The 18163-nt window shown below is 46.0% G+C and overlaps 1 protein-coding gene across 1 annotated transcript; it reads left to right on the forward strand.

Moving 5' to 3' along the window:
* The first annotated feature begins 1628 nt into the window (after nt 1–1628).
* LOC128344824 (zinc finger protein 420-like) lies at nt 1629–17810 on the forward strand. The gene is made up of 3 exons (XM_053295752.1): nt 1629–2015; nt 3531–3611; nt 11134–17810. The coding sequence occupies exon 3, from the start codon at nt 11435–11437 to the stop codon at nt 13001–13003; it is 1569 nt and encodes a 522-aa protein (XP_053151727.1). The 5' UTR covers nt 1629–2015; nt 3531–3611; nt 11134–11434; the 3' UTR covers nt 13004–17810.
* The last annotated feature ends 353 nt before the right edge of the window (nt 17811–18163 follow it).

An 18163-nucleotide genomic window follows, 5' to 3' on the forward strand; every position in this document is an offset into this window, starting at 1 on the left:
TCTCTTTCCCCCACTTGTGAGTCTCCCAGGTGCACCTGGTTGGCCACTTGTGAGGCAAGATGCTGGACTGGATTGGCCTTTGGCTGGATCCAGCAGGGCTTTTTTTATGAATGAGCACAAAACCCCAGACTGTAACAGTCTGGGGAGAGAATTTAGGGATAAACCACAAGATTGTAAGTGATAAAACAATCCTTCACTAAAATGATTTTCTAGACCATAATAAGAAACCACCAGCATTCCTTCCCATTCTTTATTTCTTGACAGAATCACACACAAATTTCAGGTAGAATACCCACACAGAGGCCTATTGGGCCACCGTGACAGAGAGCAGGCCCGGAGCGGGCTGAAGCCCACCCAAATCGGGTGATTTTGGAAGTAATGGAGGCCAGCGGGGGAGGGGGAACCTCCAGAGACCCACCCGAGGGCTTAGAGAACCGCCCCCCCGGAGGGGGTAAGTTGACTAATTTTTTTTTTTAAAAAACTTCGAACCTCCCTAAACAGGTTTAACTCACTGCTCGTTACAGTGAAAAACCCAAATCATGTGTGAAGTGCTCCCTGATAGCTTGCAGGGACTTCAGGGTAAATCTGCCCAATATGTGAATGCGCCTGCTCCATTCCGGAGGAGATGTGGGCTAAAGGTTGGGTATGGAAAACTTCCAGGCACACCTCTGTATTCTGCCTTGGAATGAGAACATAAGAACTGCCCTGCTGGATCAAGCCCAGGGCCCATCTAGTCCAGCATCCTGTTTCGCACAGTGGCCTACCAGATGGCCCTGAGAAGCCCACAGGCTAGAGGTAAGGGCATGCCCTTTCTCTTGCTGTTGCTCCCCTACAACTGGTATTCAGAGGCATCAGGACTCTGAGGCTGGAGGTGGCCACCAGACTAGTAGCCATTGATAGACCTGTCCTCCATGAAATTGTCTAAGCCACTTTTAAAGCCATCCAGGCTGGTGACTGTCACCACATCTTCTGGCAGAGAATTCCATAGATTAACTATGTGCTGTGTGAAAAGTACTTCCTCTTGTTGGTCCTAAATTTCCAGCCTTCAGTTTCATGGGAGGACCCGTTTCTAGTGTTGTGAGAGAGGGATAAAAAATTATCTCTGTCCACTCTCTCTACTCCATGAATAATTTTATACACCTCTATCATGTCTCCCCATAGTCGCCTCTTTTCTAAACTAAAGAGTCCCAGATGCTGTAGGCTTGCCTCATCAAGAAGGTGTTCTAGACCTCTGATCATCTTGGTTGCCCTCCTGTGCACCTTTTCCAGTTCTACAATGTCCTTCTTTAGGTGCGGTGACCAGAACTTTACGCAGTACTTCAAATGTGGCCACATATTTGTGGGGTGCAAGTACTTTTAAGCAGCTGTGTTGATCTTCTCCACAGGGCAAGGGATAAAGTGGCTAGTCCTCAATGTTTTCTGATGAAAGTCCATCTAAGGGTTAAAGAAAAGGAATCTCAACACCTAGAAGGGCAAAGAGGAAGAAAAGAATGAATGTGTGGGGAAAGCCATTTCCTGCTCCTCCTCCTCCCTCTTCGAAGTGGCCTCTTCCACCTACGCGCGCGGGACCAGGGGTCCTCCTCCTCTAGGATCTGGTGAGTCCAATGCTTGTTTGGGTGAAGGGGAGTCCCAGGGCTGCAGAGGGGGAGAAATGTAAGGCAGGCGGCAAGTGAGAAGAAAGAAGGGAGGGACCCTGAGCGGGAGAGCAGCTCAGTTTGTGAATGGAGAGGAAAGGCAACAACTGCTTGGGAGGAGCGCGGTGGAAAAGGAAAACGAGTTATTCTGCTTTTGATTTCGCTCCCCAGGGAAGGATGGCGCTGCAGTAGCTTTCCTTTTCCATCCTGATCCTGGTTTTCTACATCGCTGTGCTCAGAGGAGTTCAAGGGGGAACTGCGGGCCACTTCGTCTGCTGGTGAACTTCGCTATGAGGGGCGGGGAAGGAGAGGATATAGATATATAGACACCGCCCAGAGCCTCTGGATGGAGCGGTCTATAAATGTAATAAATAAATAATGGTAGGTGCCCTCTGCATGTTTTCTCAGGAGTGAATCTATCATACTGTGGATAAAGCTTCTTCTTTCCAGGGAAGTCGGCTTCAGATCGGGGCTCGGAGAGAGGCTTATGCTGCCAGTGCCTGCACTTTTAGGAGGGGACGGGAGGCAGGGAATTGGCGTGAGGCCGCGGCGGGGGGAAGCTCTTGCAGAGCAAACGCACTTCTCCCTCCTGCCTTGCGCGCAGTTCCTTGGAGAGGAGGAGCTGGAGGAGGTCGATTGCCGCGGAGGAGCATAAACGTTCCCGCCCTTTAGGGAGCCGGCGGTGAAATCCCCTGAATAATAAAGAGACACTCCGCTTTGGAGAGCGGGGAGGGATCTGCTCTGGTCTTTCCCACTCAGAAGATCTGGTGAGACCCAGCTAGCTCCAGTGGAGGGTTGGCGGGAAAGGCCAAGTGGGCAAGTGACCGGGGAGACCCGAGTTGAAAATCCTCATTCAGCCATGACACTTGCTGGGTGACTCTGGGCCAGTCACGTCTTTCTCAGCCTAACCTACTTCACAGGGTTGTTGTGAGGAGAAACCTAAGTATGTAGTACTCTGGGCTCCTTGGAGGAAGAGCAGAAAATCAATGTTTTTTTTAAAAAGACATACCCCTACCCTGCCCCCCTTCCAAGGGCAGCTGGGGGGGCACGGGGTGCAAGGGTCCCCCAGACAAGTGGCTTGCCCACTGCCTCCCTCCCTGCTCCATTTCTGTTTTAGAAATATAATATGTGGGACACAGCTTGCCCATCCTTAAATACACTTTCTCCCTTCTGTGCACCCCCTCAATTATTTTTTCTCTGTGCAGATTTCTCTGCAGCACCTGTCTTCCCTGCATGCCCACCCCCTTTGCGAAGCCAAGAGCTCCTTTCCCTTTGGGCTCTTTTAAGGCAATTTCAGGTAAATACTGGCTAGCTACTTCTTTTGTTAGCTAGACAACAATGACGCCAACTTGAGGTTTCTTAATGGCTCTGGAGAAGGATTTTGCCCAAGGCATCAACCCCTCCCCCTCTCCCACTCAGAGATGTGAGTCCTCCATGCAACAGCAATAGGCAGCTGCTTGCTAGGTGGGAAAGAGACTGAGTTTCAGCCTACCTTCAAAAAGGAAGAAAGCTTATGAGATCACCAATGGTGTGTGTGTGTGTGTGTGTGTGCGCGCGCGCGCACACACACACACACACACACACACACGTGCAGAGATGCATGTGCAATGCACGAAAATGTGTATGCAATGCATGTCTCAATAACTTTTGTGTTGACAAACCAAATCCAGACTATGTACAGGTCCTTGGGTATCCTGATAGGGGTACTCTCTTTCATCCGCCACTTTGAAAACAAATCCTGGTCACAGATATCATAAGCACCTCCCCTTTAAAAAGGAATTGCAGGTGGGAATAGTGGAATGGATTTCATTCTAAAGCCTTAGCTTGATTTCAGGGTGTAACTGAAATGGGAGTCCTTCGTTCTGCTTAGAACTCTGTTTCTCCCTTTTCTGTCAGAGTTGCCCACAGGAAGGCTGGAAATGCTTAGAAGATCCTACAGGACAAGACTAACCACCTCATCTTAAATATCTTTTCTGGGTATGCTTTTAGGGGAATAGTTGGTGCATTGTGAGCTGCCCAGAGAACACTTGTTATGGGCCAGCTATGGGCTAGTCACCTAATGGCACAGCGGGGAAATGCTTGACTAACAAGCAGAAGGCTGCCGGTTTGAATACCCGCTGGTGTGTTTCCCAGACCTATATCGGGCAGCAGCGATATAGGAAGATGCTGAAAGGCATCATCTCACACTGCGCAGGAGGAGGCAATGAATGGGAAACCCCTCCTGTATTCTAACCTCCTGTAATCAAAGAAAACCACAGGGCTCTGTGAGTATCAGGAGTCAAAATCGACTTGACGGTACACTTTATATAAATAAAGTTGTCATTGTAAGGTTATCCTTGGGAAGAATCAGGTGAGCAGCACCTGGCTTAATCCCCTTTAATGGCCCCAAACCTTGCACTCACCAAATATCTCCTTTCCTCTCAATCCTCGACCTCCACCACCAAAAACCTAATCCGGACTATTCCTTCAGGAAAAGAAACCTAGCAAAGTTCTTCTTCCCTTTCACTGTTTCTTTGTCCCTGTTAGCGGAGAATAGTAGTCATGAGAGTAAGGATGGCACAATCAGGAACAGAAGTCATAGAGTAAAATAAGATATTTGTCTTTAAAGTGTAATAAAGCATAAATAGATGATATGTTATGGTTTGCTTGTGCATGCTTGCTTGTTACAGTTTCTCAGAATGATGGGGGGTTTCTCAGGCTAGATTGCCAATCCCTGATTAAAACACAGGCCAGATTGGTGTAGGGGTTAGAGTGCTGGACTAGGACCGGGGACTCCGGCAGTGTGGCCAGAACCTAAGGGGTATATTCGTGAGTCAAATGGGCTGTAACCCAAAATTTGGTTTTAAAAAAGCCAAATCTCTCAACAGAGCTGGGGAGACCCGAGTTCAAATCCCTATTCAGCCATGATACTTGCTGGGTGACTCTGGGCCAGTCACTTCTCTCTCAGCCTGACCTACTTCACAGGGTTGTTGTGAGTACTTCAGTATGTAGTACACTGCTCTGGGCTCCTTGGAGGAAGAGCGGGATATAAAATAAATAATAGCCCATTTGCAGATACATGCCAAAAATCTTTATGCCCCTTCCCAGATCTAAATTTCTCTACTACTAAGATTGTTTCAATTCTGACTTTTATTCACAACCACCAGATGGGGCTCAGATCTTGCAGGTGGCAATAGGCTCACACTTCTCAGGTTTAGGAAGATTGATCTCTGAGGGATTGCCAGCCCCTCTTTGTGTCTCCCCACACAACAGGGTTCTTGCTGGGCTTCATCTCCATGCTCTTGGCACAGCTTCCACCTGGGGTAAGGCTCCACTTCTCCCCAGGCTACCTTGAACTCTGCTGCCTTCCTGCCCAGCATTCCCTGTAACAGGGATTCCCAGATGTTGTTGGCTACAACTCCCATAATCCCCAGCTAAAGGCCACTGCAGCTGGAGATGATGCGAGTTGTAGCCAACAACATCTGGGAATCCTTGTTACAGTGCATCCTGGCACCCACAGTGGATTTCAACTCCTCCTCCTGTATGCTGATGCTTCTCTGTCACTGCACATTCCTTCGCTGGTTTTCCCCAGAAATTCTCTCCTTCATTTCCCCTCCACACCAGCTGATTGTCATAGGAACATAGGAAGCTCCCATATACCGAGTCAGACCATTGGTCTATCTAGCTCAGTATTGCCTGCATAGACTGGCAGCGGCTTCTCCAAGGTTGCAGGGAGGAATCTCTCTCAGCCCTATCTTGGAGATGCAGGAAGGGAACTTGGAACCTGCTGCATGCAAGCATGCAGGTGCTTTTCCCAATATGGTATCCCTGCCACTGACAGGCCTGCCTGACACAGACTTAAAAACAAACTCTATAAAGGCTCATTCAAGTCAGATTCTCCACAACCATTGTCATTCAAACATCATCATCATCATCATCATTTTATTTAATTATTTATTGCCGGGTCTGGTGACTTTTGACACAGTCCCAAGGAAGAGTGAATTCTGTTGGATTGGAACCAAAGAGCCCTGCAGAGAGAAGTCATGGAGGAGAATTTTGAGAATGGGGCCTCTCTTGGTAAGATTCCCTCTTTCCTTTGAATGGATAAATCCAAATACAGAAGCGGGGACAAATGTTTTAGTGTTGTTGTTATTGTTATTATTATTATTATTACATTTATATCCCGCTCTTCCTTCAATGAGCCCAGAGCAGTGTACTACATACTTGAGTTTCTCCTCACAACAACCCTGTGAAGTAGGTTAGGCTGAGAGAGAAGTGACGGGCCCAGAGTCACCCAGCTTGTTTCATGGCTGAATGGGGATTTGAACTCGGGTCTCCCCGGTCCTAGTCCAGCACTCTAACCACTTGCCTTTCAGCCCCTGGTGTTCCAGGCTGGCAGGATTGTGGAGTCTCTCTTTGCAGCGAGGGGAGCCCTTAGCTGGTGGTCCATTCTCTAAGACACAAGGGATGATGTCAGAGGCCAGCTCCTTCGTTGCTTTGGGATGCTCTAAAGCGGCTGTGGTTCACGCCTGGTTACAGCTTTCGTTGTTCCCTGTTGCTGAGTTACAGCCGAGAAGTCAACAGTTGGCTTCTTTTCCAAGATAGCTTTCTTAGTTGCCCTTTCAAACCAAGCTGGGCAAGCAGTGGCCACATCCCAGCACCCAGAGGTGCTTCCTCTTCAAGAGATCCCCCCCCCACCAACATTCACTGACAATTTAGGAACTTTTGAAGGCATGCAACTAAATATTAGCTTATTAAATGTTTATGTTGTCTGTTGGCATATCACCCCCTAGGCAGCTAATATTATGGCAAAAGGGCCATTTCTGTATAGTTCAGGATTCTTTTGGAGGGTCAGAGAGGCTGTAGACCAGAATTTTGATTAACCACAGTGTATGTAACTTTTAATAATGGTTCGGGTGAAAGGCAGAAAAACTCAATTCAATGAATAACACAGAATATTTACATATTAGAAGCAAACAAAATTAAATGCGATGTCAGACAAAGCTATTAATATGGATGTGCGAGCTGACTGTAAGACCGGTTCGGCTATTGGACTGGGACAAACTGGTTTGTGGTGTATACTTGTAAAGGGGAATTTGGCAAGGATTCCCCTTTACAAGTACAGGGCATTCACTATAGTAAGATGGGGAGTGGGTGAGAGATGAGATACTTTTAATGTTTAATTTATAGCCAGCGGGGATGGTGGAGGTGGTCGCGGCAGTGGTGGAGACATCAGCAGTGGTGGGGGCTCCTCCAAACTCCCTGCTGGCCTCCCAGACAGAGCCCTGGCCGGCTGTAGCCCTGTTCGGACCTCCATGTACGAGTGGAGGCCCAAATTGGGCTGCAGTTGGCTGGAGCTGCTCTTCAGGAGACTGGGGGTGGGGGAGATTGGAGGAGCCTGCGCCACTGCTGATGTCTCCACTGCCACCACCTCCTCCATCCACGCTGGCTATAAATTAAAAGGTTAAAAGTACCTTATCCCCCTGCCCCCCATGTTACTATAGAGAATGCCCTGTATTTGTAAAGGGGAATCCTCACCAGATGCCCCCTTTACAAGTATACCCCTCGAACCAGCTGCGAACTGGTTCTTAGAACTAGGGGTTGGCCCGATTTGAACTCGAACCACTTGAACCAGGCCGATCTCATTTGAACCGCGGTTCGAATCGAACTGGCTCGCACATTCCTAGCTATAAGTAACCAACAAACAAAGATACATCCAAATACTGAACATAATTTTGACACAGAGTTGCTTACTGTATTTACCTGGATCCAAGACTAGGTTTCTTCCAAGTTCTTTGATGTTAGAAACCGGAGGATCGTCCTAAATTCGGAGTTCCGTTTCATTTGTGTAAATACAGTATACGCTGTACTTAATCTCTATTTTTAAGGGCTATTTAAGTCTTAATTTCAGAGTCGTCTTCTATTTGAGTAAATATGAGTATCTGCCTGAACTGACAGTCAAGGTTCATCTGTTCAGGTCACTCTGACCTCAGGATGCTCAGGAGACTGTCTCCACACCATCGTGGTAGACCCAGGCTGTCACAACTCATCCTCGCCATACAGCTTTTCAGCCTTATACTCAGAATTTACCCTAACTACCCTTCATTCCCATTCATTCTGTCATGCACACAGATGTTTCCCGTTATGCAGTACATTGATTTCTTACTTTTTGACAGGTCACTATGACACAGAACACCAGTTAACGACATCATCTACTGTAAAACAACTTAAGCAGGGCAAAAGTCTAATTCCAATGTGTGCTCTTCCCGTATGCAGTTTCTTAACATAAGCAGAGCCATGTTTTAGACAGGACTGAGACCTACAGCCTCTGTCTGGCACAGCACTTAACAACATCCATAAATAATACAGTAATACAATAAAACTATACAATTCTTTTTTAAAAATCTTCAGTGTGCAATAAAACATTAGAGGACAGATTTTTTTAAAAAACAACAACAACACCACACACCAAATATTGATTTTATATAATAGAGAAAAAAAGAGGCATCCAAGATGCAACCTGATGGGTTTTCACTACAGGTTGACCTCACTTTACACAGTTCTGCTATTTGTGGTTTCATGTATCTGTAGTCCATAAACAGCCACCCAGCCTCTACATTCGTGGGTATACAAAGGGTCAATACCAGTGTATCCGCAGTTGCAAGATGGCCAGAAGTGACCGAGCATGTGGAGGAACGTGTTACTTATCCCCTCGCTGCCATCGCATGTAGAGGAACCACGTGTGAAGGATCCTTACCGATCTCACCTCTACCACCATGTGAGGCAGATCCGCACTATTGCTAACATGTGACACAGATCTCTGACAATTACTAGTTTAACCGCTGCCACCAAGTAGACTTTTGTGCTCAGGGCCAAGTCTACCACAACAGCCTTTCAAGCTTCTGTTGCAAAAACAAACTTTGATAAAGTGGTAAGGCCTATAGGCGTGGGGTGGAGAAAACAGAAGCTACAATTTTCCTTTAGATGTAAATGTTGGGATGCCACCTTACCTGGTTGCTTGTGTGGGGGAGGAGAGCTGGTCTTGTGGTAGCAAGCATGACTTGTCCCCATAGCTAAGCAGGGTCTGCCCTGGCTGCATATGAAAGGGAGACTTGATGTGTGAGCACTGCAAGATCTTCCCCTCAGGGGATGGAGCCGCTCTGGGAAGAGCAGAAGGTTCCAGGTTCCCTCCCTGGCTTCTCCAAGATAGGGCTGAGAGAGATTCCTGCCTGCTTGGAGAAACCACTGCCAGTCTGTGAAGACAATACTGAGCTAGTTAGAACAATGGTCTGACTCAGTAAGTATATGGCAGCTTCCTATGTTCCTATGACCTGTGGAGTCCAGCAGAGAGCATGGAATCCCTCCTTTGGGGCTTCTGTCTTCCCCCGAAGGGAACAGGGGTGAAATGGTTCCAGGCAGGTCTGGTCCTGGTGGGTTTGAGCAGGCAAGGCACGGAGAGCTGCAGGGAACAACTCCAGTGGGGCAGCCATGTTGGGCATGGCAGGAAGCGAGACCAAGGCAGGGGTGAGGCTTGGAGTAGGCTTTAAGCCCTATCAGCTCTGTAAAAGGTGAAGTGTGCCATCAAGTCAATTCAGACTCCTGGCACCCACAGAGCCCTGTGGTTTTCTTTGGTAGAATACAGGAGGGGTTTACTATTGCCTCCTCCCGCGCAGTATGAGATGATGCCTTTCAGCATCTTCTTATATTGCTGTTGCTCGATATAGTACCAGCAGGGATTTGAACCGGCAACCTTCTGCTTGTTAGTCAAGCATTTCCCTGCTGTGCCACTTCATCTCTGTACTGAGGCATTTAAAGCCAAGGCAGCTGATGATTAGGGCTGCTCTTGAGCATGGAAGCTCCTCTGGAGAGGAAACCAACTGGATGCAGCAAGCCAGGAGGGCGGCTGAGGTGATGAAGTAATCTTCTCCCCTGGCCTACTCTGAGGCTGACCCTGTCCCCATCCTGCGATTCTGGGTTCAAGAAAAGCAAGGAACACACCTCCTCCCCCTTGAAGCCTTACAATGAACAATAAATTTTACTTTACAATCAGCTCAATTAAAAGTCGTTTCACAAGTTCAGAACAAAAAAAACAACCGTCAACCAAAAGAGCATAAGGAACAAATGAAATGTGGTCAAAAACACATCCACTAACCTGACTCACTGAGCCCTAAGAGTCCTTGATGATCACCTTTAGCAACTCTTAGTTCAGCCTCAGGTCTTGTTCTTGCCAGTTCTTAGTGATTTTCTCTCTGCAGATATTCCACCACTCTGCTAGTGATTAAACAGCTCTATCTACTCCCACAGCTCTGTGCCAGCAATTCTTCAGTTCAGTTCTGCAGTCTCTCTCAGATTGTCTTTCTCCAAGTCTTCTGTTTTTACTGCAAGCTGAACTCTTCTCTGATTCTACAAGGCATTCTTCTTCTTCTTATGATTTTCTCCAGGACTCTAACTCTCCCCAACCAACTCTCAACTTCAACTAACATATCTCACTGAACAACCCTTATATCTATCTAGCTATCTATCTATCTACACACACACACACACACACACACACACTTACTCCAACAGTTTTTTTAAACCACCCAATCAGTATAACTCAAAGTTCCCTCCATTTTTCAAAACTTCCCTTCCCTCCAAAACCAAACTGTCAAACTGATCATTCTCAAAATGAAACTAAAGTACAACAGGTATGAACTCTTGACCCTGCCAGTTTTCTTTGCAAATCAAGTTACACATACAATCCTATTTACAAAAAAGAAGAGTTTTAGGAATATCATTTCAATTCATAATATAATACAATTACAATATAAGGGCTCATTTACAAAAACCAAGAGGTCTAGGCCTCGTTCCTCCACAGAGGTCATTTGCAGCCACCATTTTGGTTAAAGGAGCCATTTAGTGGCTCTTCTGTACAACCCCCCCCACCTTCTGTACACCTCCCCCCCCACCCGCAACTTTAAAAAAAGGAATCCCCAAAATTGGGGTTGGGTGGGGCATCAATGGACAACTGGAGACCTTCAAAGCACAGTATGGCACTTTTTTGCTTCAGTTTATGTCATTTTTTGCTTTTTCTGGTGCCTTTTTTTGTCCTGCAAGAACCTAGCTCACCACTCCCCATAGGACTCAATGCCTAGCTATCCACGGTTTTGTTATCTGCTGTCAACTGTGGGAATGGAATCCCCGCAGATAATGAGGTACACTTGTACACGCTTGAACACACAGTGCAGGTGCTCTTCCACTGAGCGATGGCTCCTCCCCAGTTACTGACTGACTAGCTCAAGGCTGCCCAACCTACTACATGGCAGAGTTGTGAACTGAACTTCCATCTCTGCAGTCCCAGTCCAGCTTTACATTACACCAGCAGCCACTTACTGCCAATCAAGTTCTGCTTAAGAATGTGTCAGATCCTACCACCTATTAACTCTTTCCTGTTACACCAGTCATTTATTGGGTTTCTTTCTTGGCTTCCCAGCTGCTTTGCTCTCCTCAGCTTTTACTGCTTTTTCTTTCTTCTTTCCAGGAGATGATGAGAAGGAGAGTGAGGGAGAGCCATGCTGGATGCTTCTTCAAAACTACCAGATGCAAAGAGGGAGGGCAGCAGAAAAAGAAAGTGGAAGCAAAACAGAAGGGGCGAATTGAATCCTCAGCTTCTCACGATGGTGTCCTCCATATGAAATCCCAATCCAAGAAAAAATAGAGGAAGTAAAGAAAAGAATTAATTGCACTGTGGGGGTGGGGGGACATTCACTGGTAAATTAATCTTTAAAGCTCATTGGAAAATCCACACAGGACAGAAAACATATCCATGCTTGGTGTGAGGAATGAGCTTCAGAATGAGCAGAATCCTGATATCGCATCAGAGAATCCTCACAGAGGAGAAGCCCTATGAATGCTTTGACTGCAACATGAGATTTTTTACAAAATCAAAGCTTAGGAAACACCAAAGAACTCACACAGGAGAGAAACCATTTAAATGTTTGGACTGTGAAAAGAAGTTCTGTCGCGGTGACACTCTAATTGAACATCAAAGAATCCACACAGGGGAGAAACCATATCAATGCTTGGAGTGTGGAAAAAGCTTTAGGATGAATTCAGGCCTGACATTGCATCAAAGAATCCACACAGGGGAGAAGCCATATCAATGCTTGGAGTGTGGAAAGAGCTTCAGGCAGCACTCGGGCCTCACAACGCATCAAAGAATCCACACAGGGGAGAGGCCATACAGATGTTTGGAATGTGGAAAAAGTTTCAATGTGAGTACACATCTTACTTCACATAAACAGATTCACAGAGGGGAAAAACCTTATAAATGTTTGGAATGTGGAAAGAGTTTCATTAGGAATATGGCATTAACTAGACATCAAAGAACGCATACTGGAGAGAAACCATATCAATGCTTGTTGTGTAAAAAAAGCTTCACTCGAGCTGACTACCTCACAGTGCATCAAAGAATCCACACAGGAGAGAAACCATTTAAATGCTTGGAGTGTGGAAAGTGTTTCAGGCAGAGCTCAGTGCTAACAGTACATCAAAGATTGCATAGAGGGGAGAAGCCATATCAGTGCTTGGAGTGTGGAAGGAGCTTCAGTCGGAGCACAGGCTTAACAGTACATCAAATAATCCATAAAGGGGAGAAGCCATGTCAGTGCTTGGAGTGTGGAAAATTCTTCCGTCGGAACACAGAACTAACCATACACCAAAGAATTCATACAGGGGAGAAGCCATATCAGTGCTTGGAGTGTGGAAAGAGCTTCAGACAGAATGCAGGCCTCACACTGCATCAAAGAATCCACACAGGGGAAAAGCCATATCAGTGCTTGGAGTGTGGAAAAAGCTTCAGTCAGAACTCAGGCCTCACATCACATAAAAGGATTCACACAGGAGAGAAACCATATAAATGCTTAGAGTGTGGAAACAGCTTTAGTCGGAACGCAAACCTCACATTACATCAAAGAACCCACACAGGAGAGAAACCATATGCATGCATGCAATGTGGAAAGAGTTTCAGTGAGAATAAAGGGCTCACATTACATCAAAGGATCCATACAGGCGAGAAGCCATATCAGTGCTTTGAGTGTGGAAAAAGCTTCAGTAGGAGTGCAAGCGTAAGATCGCATCAAAGAATACACACAGGGGAGAAACCTTACAAATGTTTTGAGTGTGGAAAGAGCTTCAACCAGAGCACACAACTCACTACACATCAAAGGATTCACACAGGGGAGAAGCCTTATAAATGCTTGGAATGTGGGAAGAGCTTCAGTCAGAGTACTATACTTACTATACATCAAAGAACCCACAGTAGGGAGAAACCATATATGTGCTTGGAATGTGGAAAGAGCTTCAGTCGAGCTGACCATGTCAAATCACATCAAAGAATCCACAGAAAGTAGAAACCATTTAAAGGCCTGGAATGTGGGAAGACCTTCAATGTGAGCACAGCTCTTGCATTCCATCAAATAATCTACATAGGAGAGAAGCCATGTCAGTGCTAGGAATGTGGAATTAGCTTCAGTTAGAATTCAAGCCTCACATCGCATTGAAGAATCCACACAGGAAGAAATCCGATCACTGTTAGACTGCAGCAAGAGTTTTTGTGGTAAAGCAAGCTTTGAGAAAGACCAAAGATATCATACAGGAGATAAACAATAAGCAGCTTTTGAATATGGAAAGAGTTTCAGTGTGAGCCCCAAACCCATAACCTATTAAAAAATCTATACTAGGGGGATCATATAGCTGCTCAGAATGTGGAAAGAGGTTTGATCTGAGTGCACACCTCACATCAATGAAAGAGAGGGAAAAGCATAGAAGTGCAAGGAACATAGGATGTTAGAGAACATCCCTGGATTTAATTTAATCCTGTTCCTGGATGGTCAAATGGAAAGGGGAAATAGGAATGCCTTTTACCAGCTTTGGCTGCTGCACCAGCTGCACCCTATCCTCAAGGAACCGGACTGGGTTTTGCCACTCACACCTGGCTGAATTTCTGCTTAGATTCCTTTCATGCACTCTGTGAGGTCGTTCACATGACTGGGTGGTGGGGCGGATGGGGGGAAGGCTTTGTTTCACTCACCTTCCCTCCAGATCACGGTTTCTTAACCTTGGGCCCCCAGATGTTTTAGGACTACAACTCCCATCATCCCCAGACATGGCCTTTTAGGCTGAGGATGATGGGAATTGTAGTCCAACAACATTTGGGGGGCCCAAGGTTAAGAAACCCTGCTCCAGATGATTGATGAAATGTTGCTGGGAATTTTGTCTGCACTCCCACATGATCCATCTTTGGAAAACTGGGACGATGCATCTCTGGTTATCCCACAATGCACCACAATCTTGAGTGTGGTGCATTGGGGAATTCCGCCCAAGGGACGGGCACTCTAGGCACTCATCTTTGTGTCTCTTTGATCTGAACACAGCCGAAGGAGGCACACGACCAGGACGCCTGGCTTAAGGGAGTGCTCGCTCCTTTAACCCCGACTAGGAGCTGGGCTAGGCGGCTCTTCCCGCCTGATCAGGCCTGATGCTTGCGGTTCTCATGCACAACCTAACCCAGGCTGGGCCTCCCCAGCCTGGGTTAGGCTGCGTGTGAGAACAGCCTTTCTGTGGGGCTGACATATGAAAAAATACTGTTGCTGTATCATTTTAATTCTTGATTACATTGTTAGCCATCTTGAATATCACTACGTCTCGGAAGGGAAAGAAATGAGCCCAGAAGACACAGTGAAGAAGACCAAGTGTGTAAATGAATTCCAGGAAAGGGGTAAGATTATCCTGCAGTTTCCAAAGAGTAGAAAGACACTCAATGCACCCTTTAAAATTCGTACATTTATTCTGTCGTGTGCTTTTGTGGGCCATGTTTGGTAGAGGAGGCTCATCCTATGAAAAGTGATTCCACCCCAGACCCTGTTCAGTCCCAGGACTGGAGCTCCCATCCAGCCCCCTCATCTCCTCCCCCCCGCATTTAAAAGTGGGACAAAGCAGCACTGTTATCCAATGGCCCGAAGCTGCACACTCTATGAACCTTTAGTCTGATGATGTACCTCCTTTTTGTCTTGTGGACAGAACATCCATTTCATGCTTTTTTCTTACTAATAAAGGGCATGAACCCTAGCTAGGCCATTTGCTTTCGGATACAGGGAGACAAGGAGAACACGCCTCACTGTAAGGCCTGGGGGCCAGTGGCAGCCCCCAGCAACCCTAAGTGCGGTTCCCTGACCCCTTGTCTTTGGGGCCTGGGTGAATCTTCAGCTAAAGCCAAGTCCTCTGTGCTGACCCCCTGGCACTGTGCATGGCCATTCCAACCATGCAGTGTTGGGCTTTGCCCAGGACTAGTGGGGCTCCTGTAAGGGAATTGAGCCTTCGAGCCCCTGCACCATCTTGGAACGATCCACAGAATGCTGGGAGGTGTAGCCCTTCCCAGGGCTTTCTTCCTAGAGCTCTTAGGAGAGCTCTCTGTCTCTCTGAAAGGGTCCTCCTGAAGCATTGAGAAAAGTGCAGGCCTATGTGGAGGTTAGCACAGTGGGAAATGACTCACATTGAAGGGTTCTTGCGTGTGTTTGTTATTCCTCTATGTATACTGCTTTGGAAATGTTTGAAGAAAAGTGGTATATCAATTGTTGTTGTTTGCATATATATATATATATATATATATATATATATATATATATATATATATACACACACACACACATATACATACACACACACACACACACACACACACAAACAACAATTGATATACCGCTTTTCATCAAACATTTCCAAAGCAGTTTACATAGAGGAACAGTTTACATTATATATATATATGGCATAAATAAAATAAAAATTACTCCCATTGGGGTGCCCTTGGCTTCTCTCCCAGGTATTGTGAACTTGGTTTGTATGGTTTGGAACTGTCAATGCAGAAATCATTGGAGACACACACGGACAGTGTGACACACATGGGCATGTGTGGATAGTTACACGTGGACAGCCTTCCTTCCAGGAAGCAGGCCGAAAAGGAAGTCAAGGGAGACATTCTTGGTGTAATATTTTTTTCTATGATGATCAAAACTGTCCCCTCACATACAATCTCTATTTGACAATATAGTACCTGCTCATGTTTTCCTAGTTATTACCTTGGTAAATTTAGGACCAGAATACTAGTCTCTGGTCCAAAAATAACCTGATGGCACTGATAAACCATTTCCAGTACACTGCAAGAAGCATCAAGCAGGGGACTGCATAATGCATCCGATTAAGAAGTTTGAAACCTCTCTTAGTACAATACTTCTGAAGTGGTATTGATCTCGGTTGGTTTAGTGAAAAAATAGTCCTTACAATGTGTAGGAGATGCATCATGTTCCTGGTAATTAGAGGAGACAAGTGCCTATTGCCTGCAGGGAAACAGAGTGTCTGCACTTGCTAGATCCAGAGCTTCTGCTTGTGTGGCTAAGTTTTCCACAGTAACTTGTTCATGTCTTGAAGCAAGTAATCTCTTCTGTAACAAATTCGTATCGTGTATGATAAGAATTTTCCCCGTCTAATGGTAAAGCCTGGTAGAGATTATAAATAATAAAGAGATTATACCAGGCCTGGTAGAGATTATAAATGCATCTCTGAGGGAAGGTAAGATGCCTCCTAGTCTTAAGGAGTCAATTATTCGTCTGCTTCTGAAGATGCCTACCTTGGATTCTTCAGGGCTGAGTAACTACAGGCCTGTTCTCCGTGGCTGGGCAAGGTAATTGAGAGGGTGGTGGCCTCACAGCTCCAGACAGTCTTGGAGGAAACTGATTGTCTAGACCCATTTCAGACTGGCTTCCGGGCTGGCTATGGGGTAGACTCTCCCTTGGTTGGCCTGATGGATGATCTCCAACTGGAAATTGACAGAGGAAGTGTGACTCTGTTGGTCTTTTTGGACCTCTCAGCGGCTTTCGATACTATCAACTATAGTATCCTTCTGGAGCGTCTGAGGGGGTTGGGAGTGAGAGGCACTGCTCTGCGGTGGTTCCACTCCTACCTCTCAGGCAGGCTCCAGATGGTGCCCCTTGGAGACTGTTGTGCTTCAAAATCTGAACTTTTGTATGGTGTCCCTCAGGGCTCCATATTGTCTCCGATGTTGTTTAACATCTACATGAAACCGCTGGGAGAGATAATCAGGAGATTTGGTGCAGGGTGTTAACAGTATGCTGATGACACCCAAATCTATTTCTCCATGACAGCAATATTGGGAGAGGGTATAACCTCCCTAAGTGCATGCCTGGAGTCGGTAATGAGGGACAACAAACTGAGACTGAATCCAGATAAGATGGAGGTACTCATTGTGCGGGGTCAGAACTTGCGAGACAATTTTGATGTGCCTGTTCTGGATGGGGCCACACTTCCCCAGAAGGAACAGGTACGCAGTCTGGGGGTGCTTCTGGATCCAAGTCTCTCCCTGGTGTCCTAGGTTGAGGCAGTAGCCAGAGGTGCCTTCTATCAGCTTCGGCTGATACCCCAGCTGTGTCAGTTTCTTGAGATAGATGACCTCAAAACAGTGGTACATCTGCTGGTAACCTCCAGACTGGATTACTGTAATGCGCTCTATGTGGGGATGCCTTTGTATGTAGTCCGGAAACTACAGTTGTCCAGAATGCGGCAGCCAGTCTGGTCTCTGGGTCATCTAGGAGAGACCATATTACTCCTGTATTGAAGGAGTTACACTGGCTGCTGATATGTTTCCAGGCAAAATACAAGGTGTTAATCATAACCTATAAAGCCCTAAACAGCTTGGGCCCGGGGTATTTAAGAGAATGTCTTCTTCGTTATGAACCCCACCGCCCATTGAGATAATCAGGAAAGGTCCGTCTGCATTTGCCACCAGCTCATCTGGTGGCTGTTCAGGGACGGGCCTTCTCCATTGCTGCCCCAAGGCTTTGGAATGTGTTCCCTAGTGAAATAAGAGCCTCCCCATCTCTGACAGCTTTTTAAAAGTCTTTAATGATGCATCTGTTCACCCAGGCTTTTAACTGATACAGTTTTGATTGTTTTTAATGTTGTTTTTAGAATATTGTTTTAAAATTTTTAAATTGTTGTGTTTTAAATTTCTTGTTTTGGGTTTTAACTAATGTTTTACTTTTTAAAAAAAATCTTCTTGTAAATTGCCCAGAGACGTGGGTTTGAGACGGTATAAAAATATGTAAAATAAATAAATAATAAATAAATTAGTTAAATAAAGCCTTACAGGATGTGATCAAATTCTTTTCTTTGTCACAGAGTGCCTTGCTGGCACATATTAGACCTCTGGACTGATCTATATCCAACAGAGGCCTCATCTGAACTGGGGATACCTATAGATCACTGGGAGGGGGGGAAAGGAAGGCCCTCAGCATGATTTGTGGCAGAATTTACACTAGCACTGTGCCTTAATGTCTTATGATCTGCTTTGGCTAAAGGTTTCTTGCTTTTAATCATCATTGGTAGTTATCTTTCGTGGGACACCATTCCTATTTTTATAAACTAGAGGTCTAATCACATAGGCATGGGAGTGCTTGTGTATTATGGTTGGAACTTAGGAACATAGGAAGCTGCCATAT

Source organism: Hemicordylus capensis, chromosome 2, assembly GCF_027244095.1.
Source record: "Hemicordylus capensis ecotype Gifberg chromosome 2, rHemCap1.1.pri, whole genome shotgun sequence".
NCBI lineage: Eukaryota > Metazoa > Chordata > Lepidosauria > Squamata > Cordylidae > Hemicordylus > Hemicordylus capensis.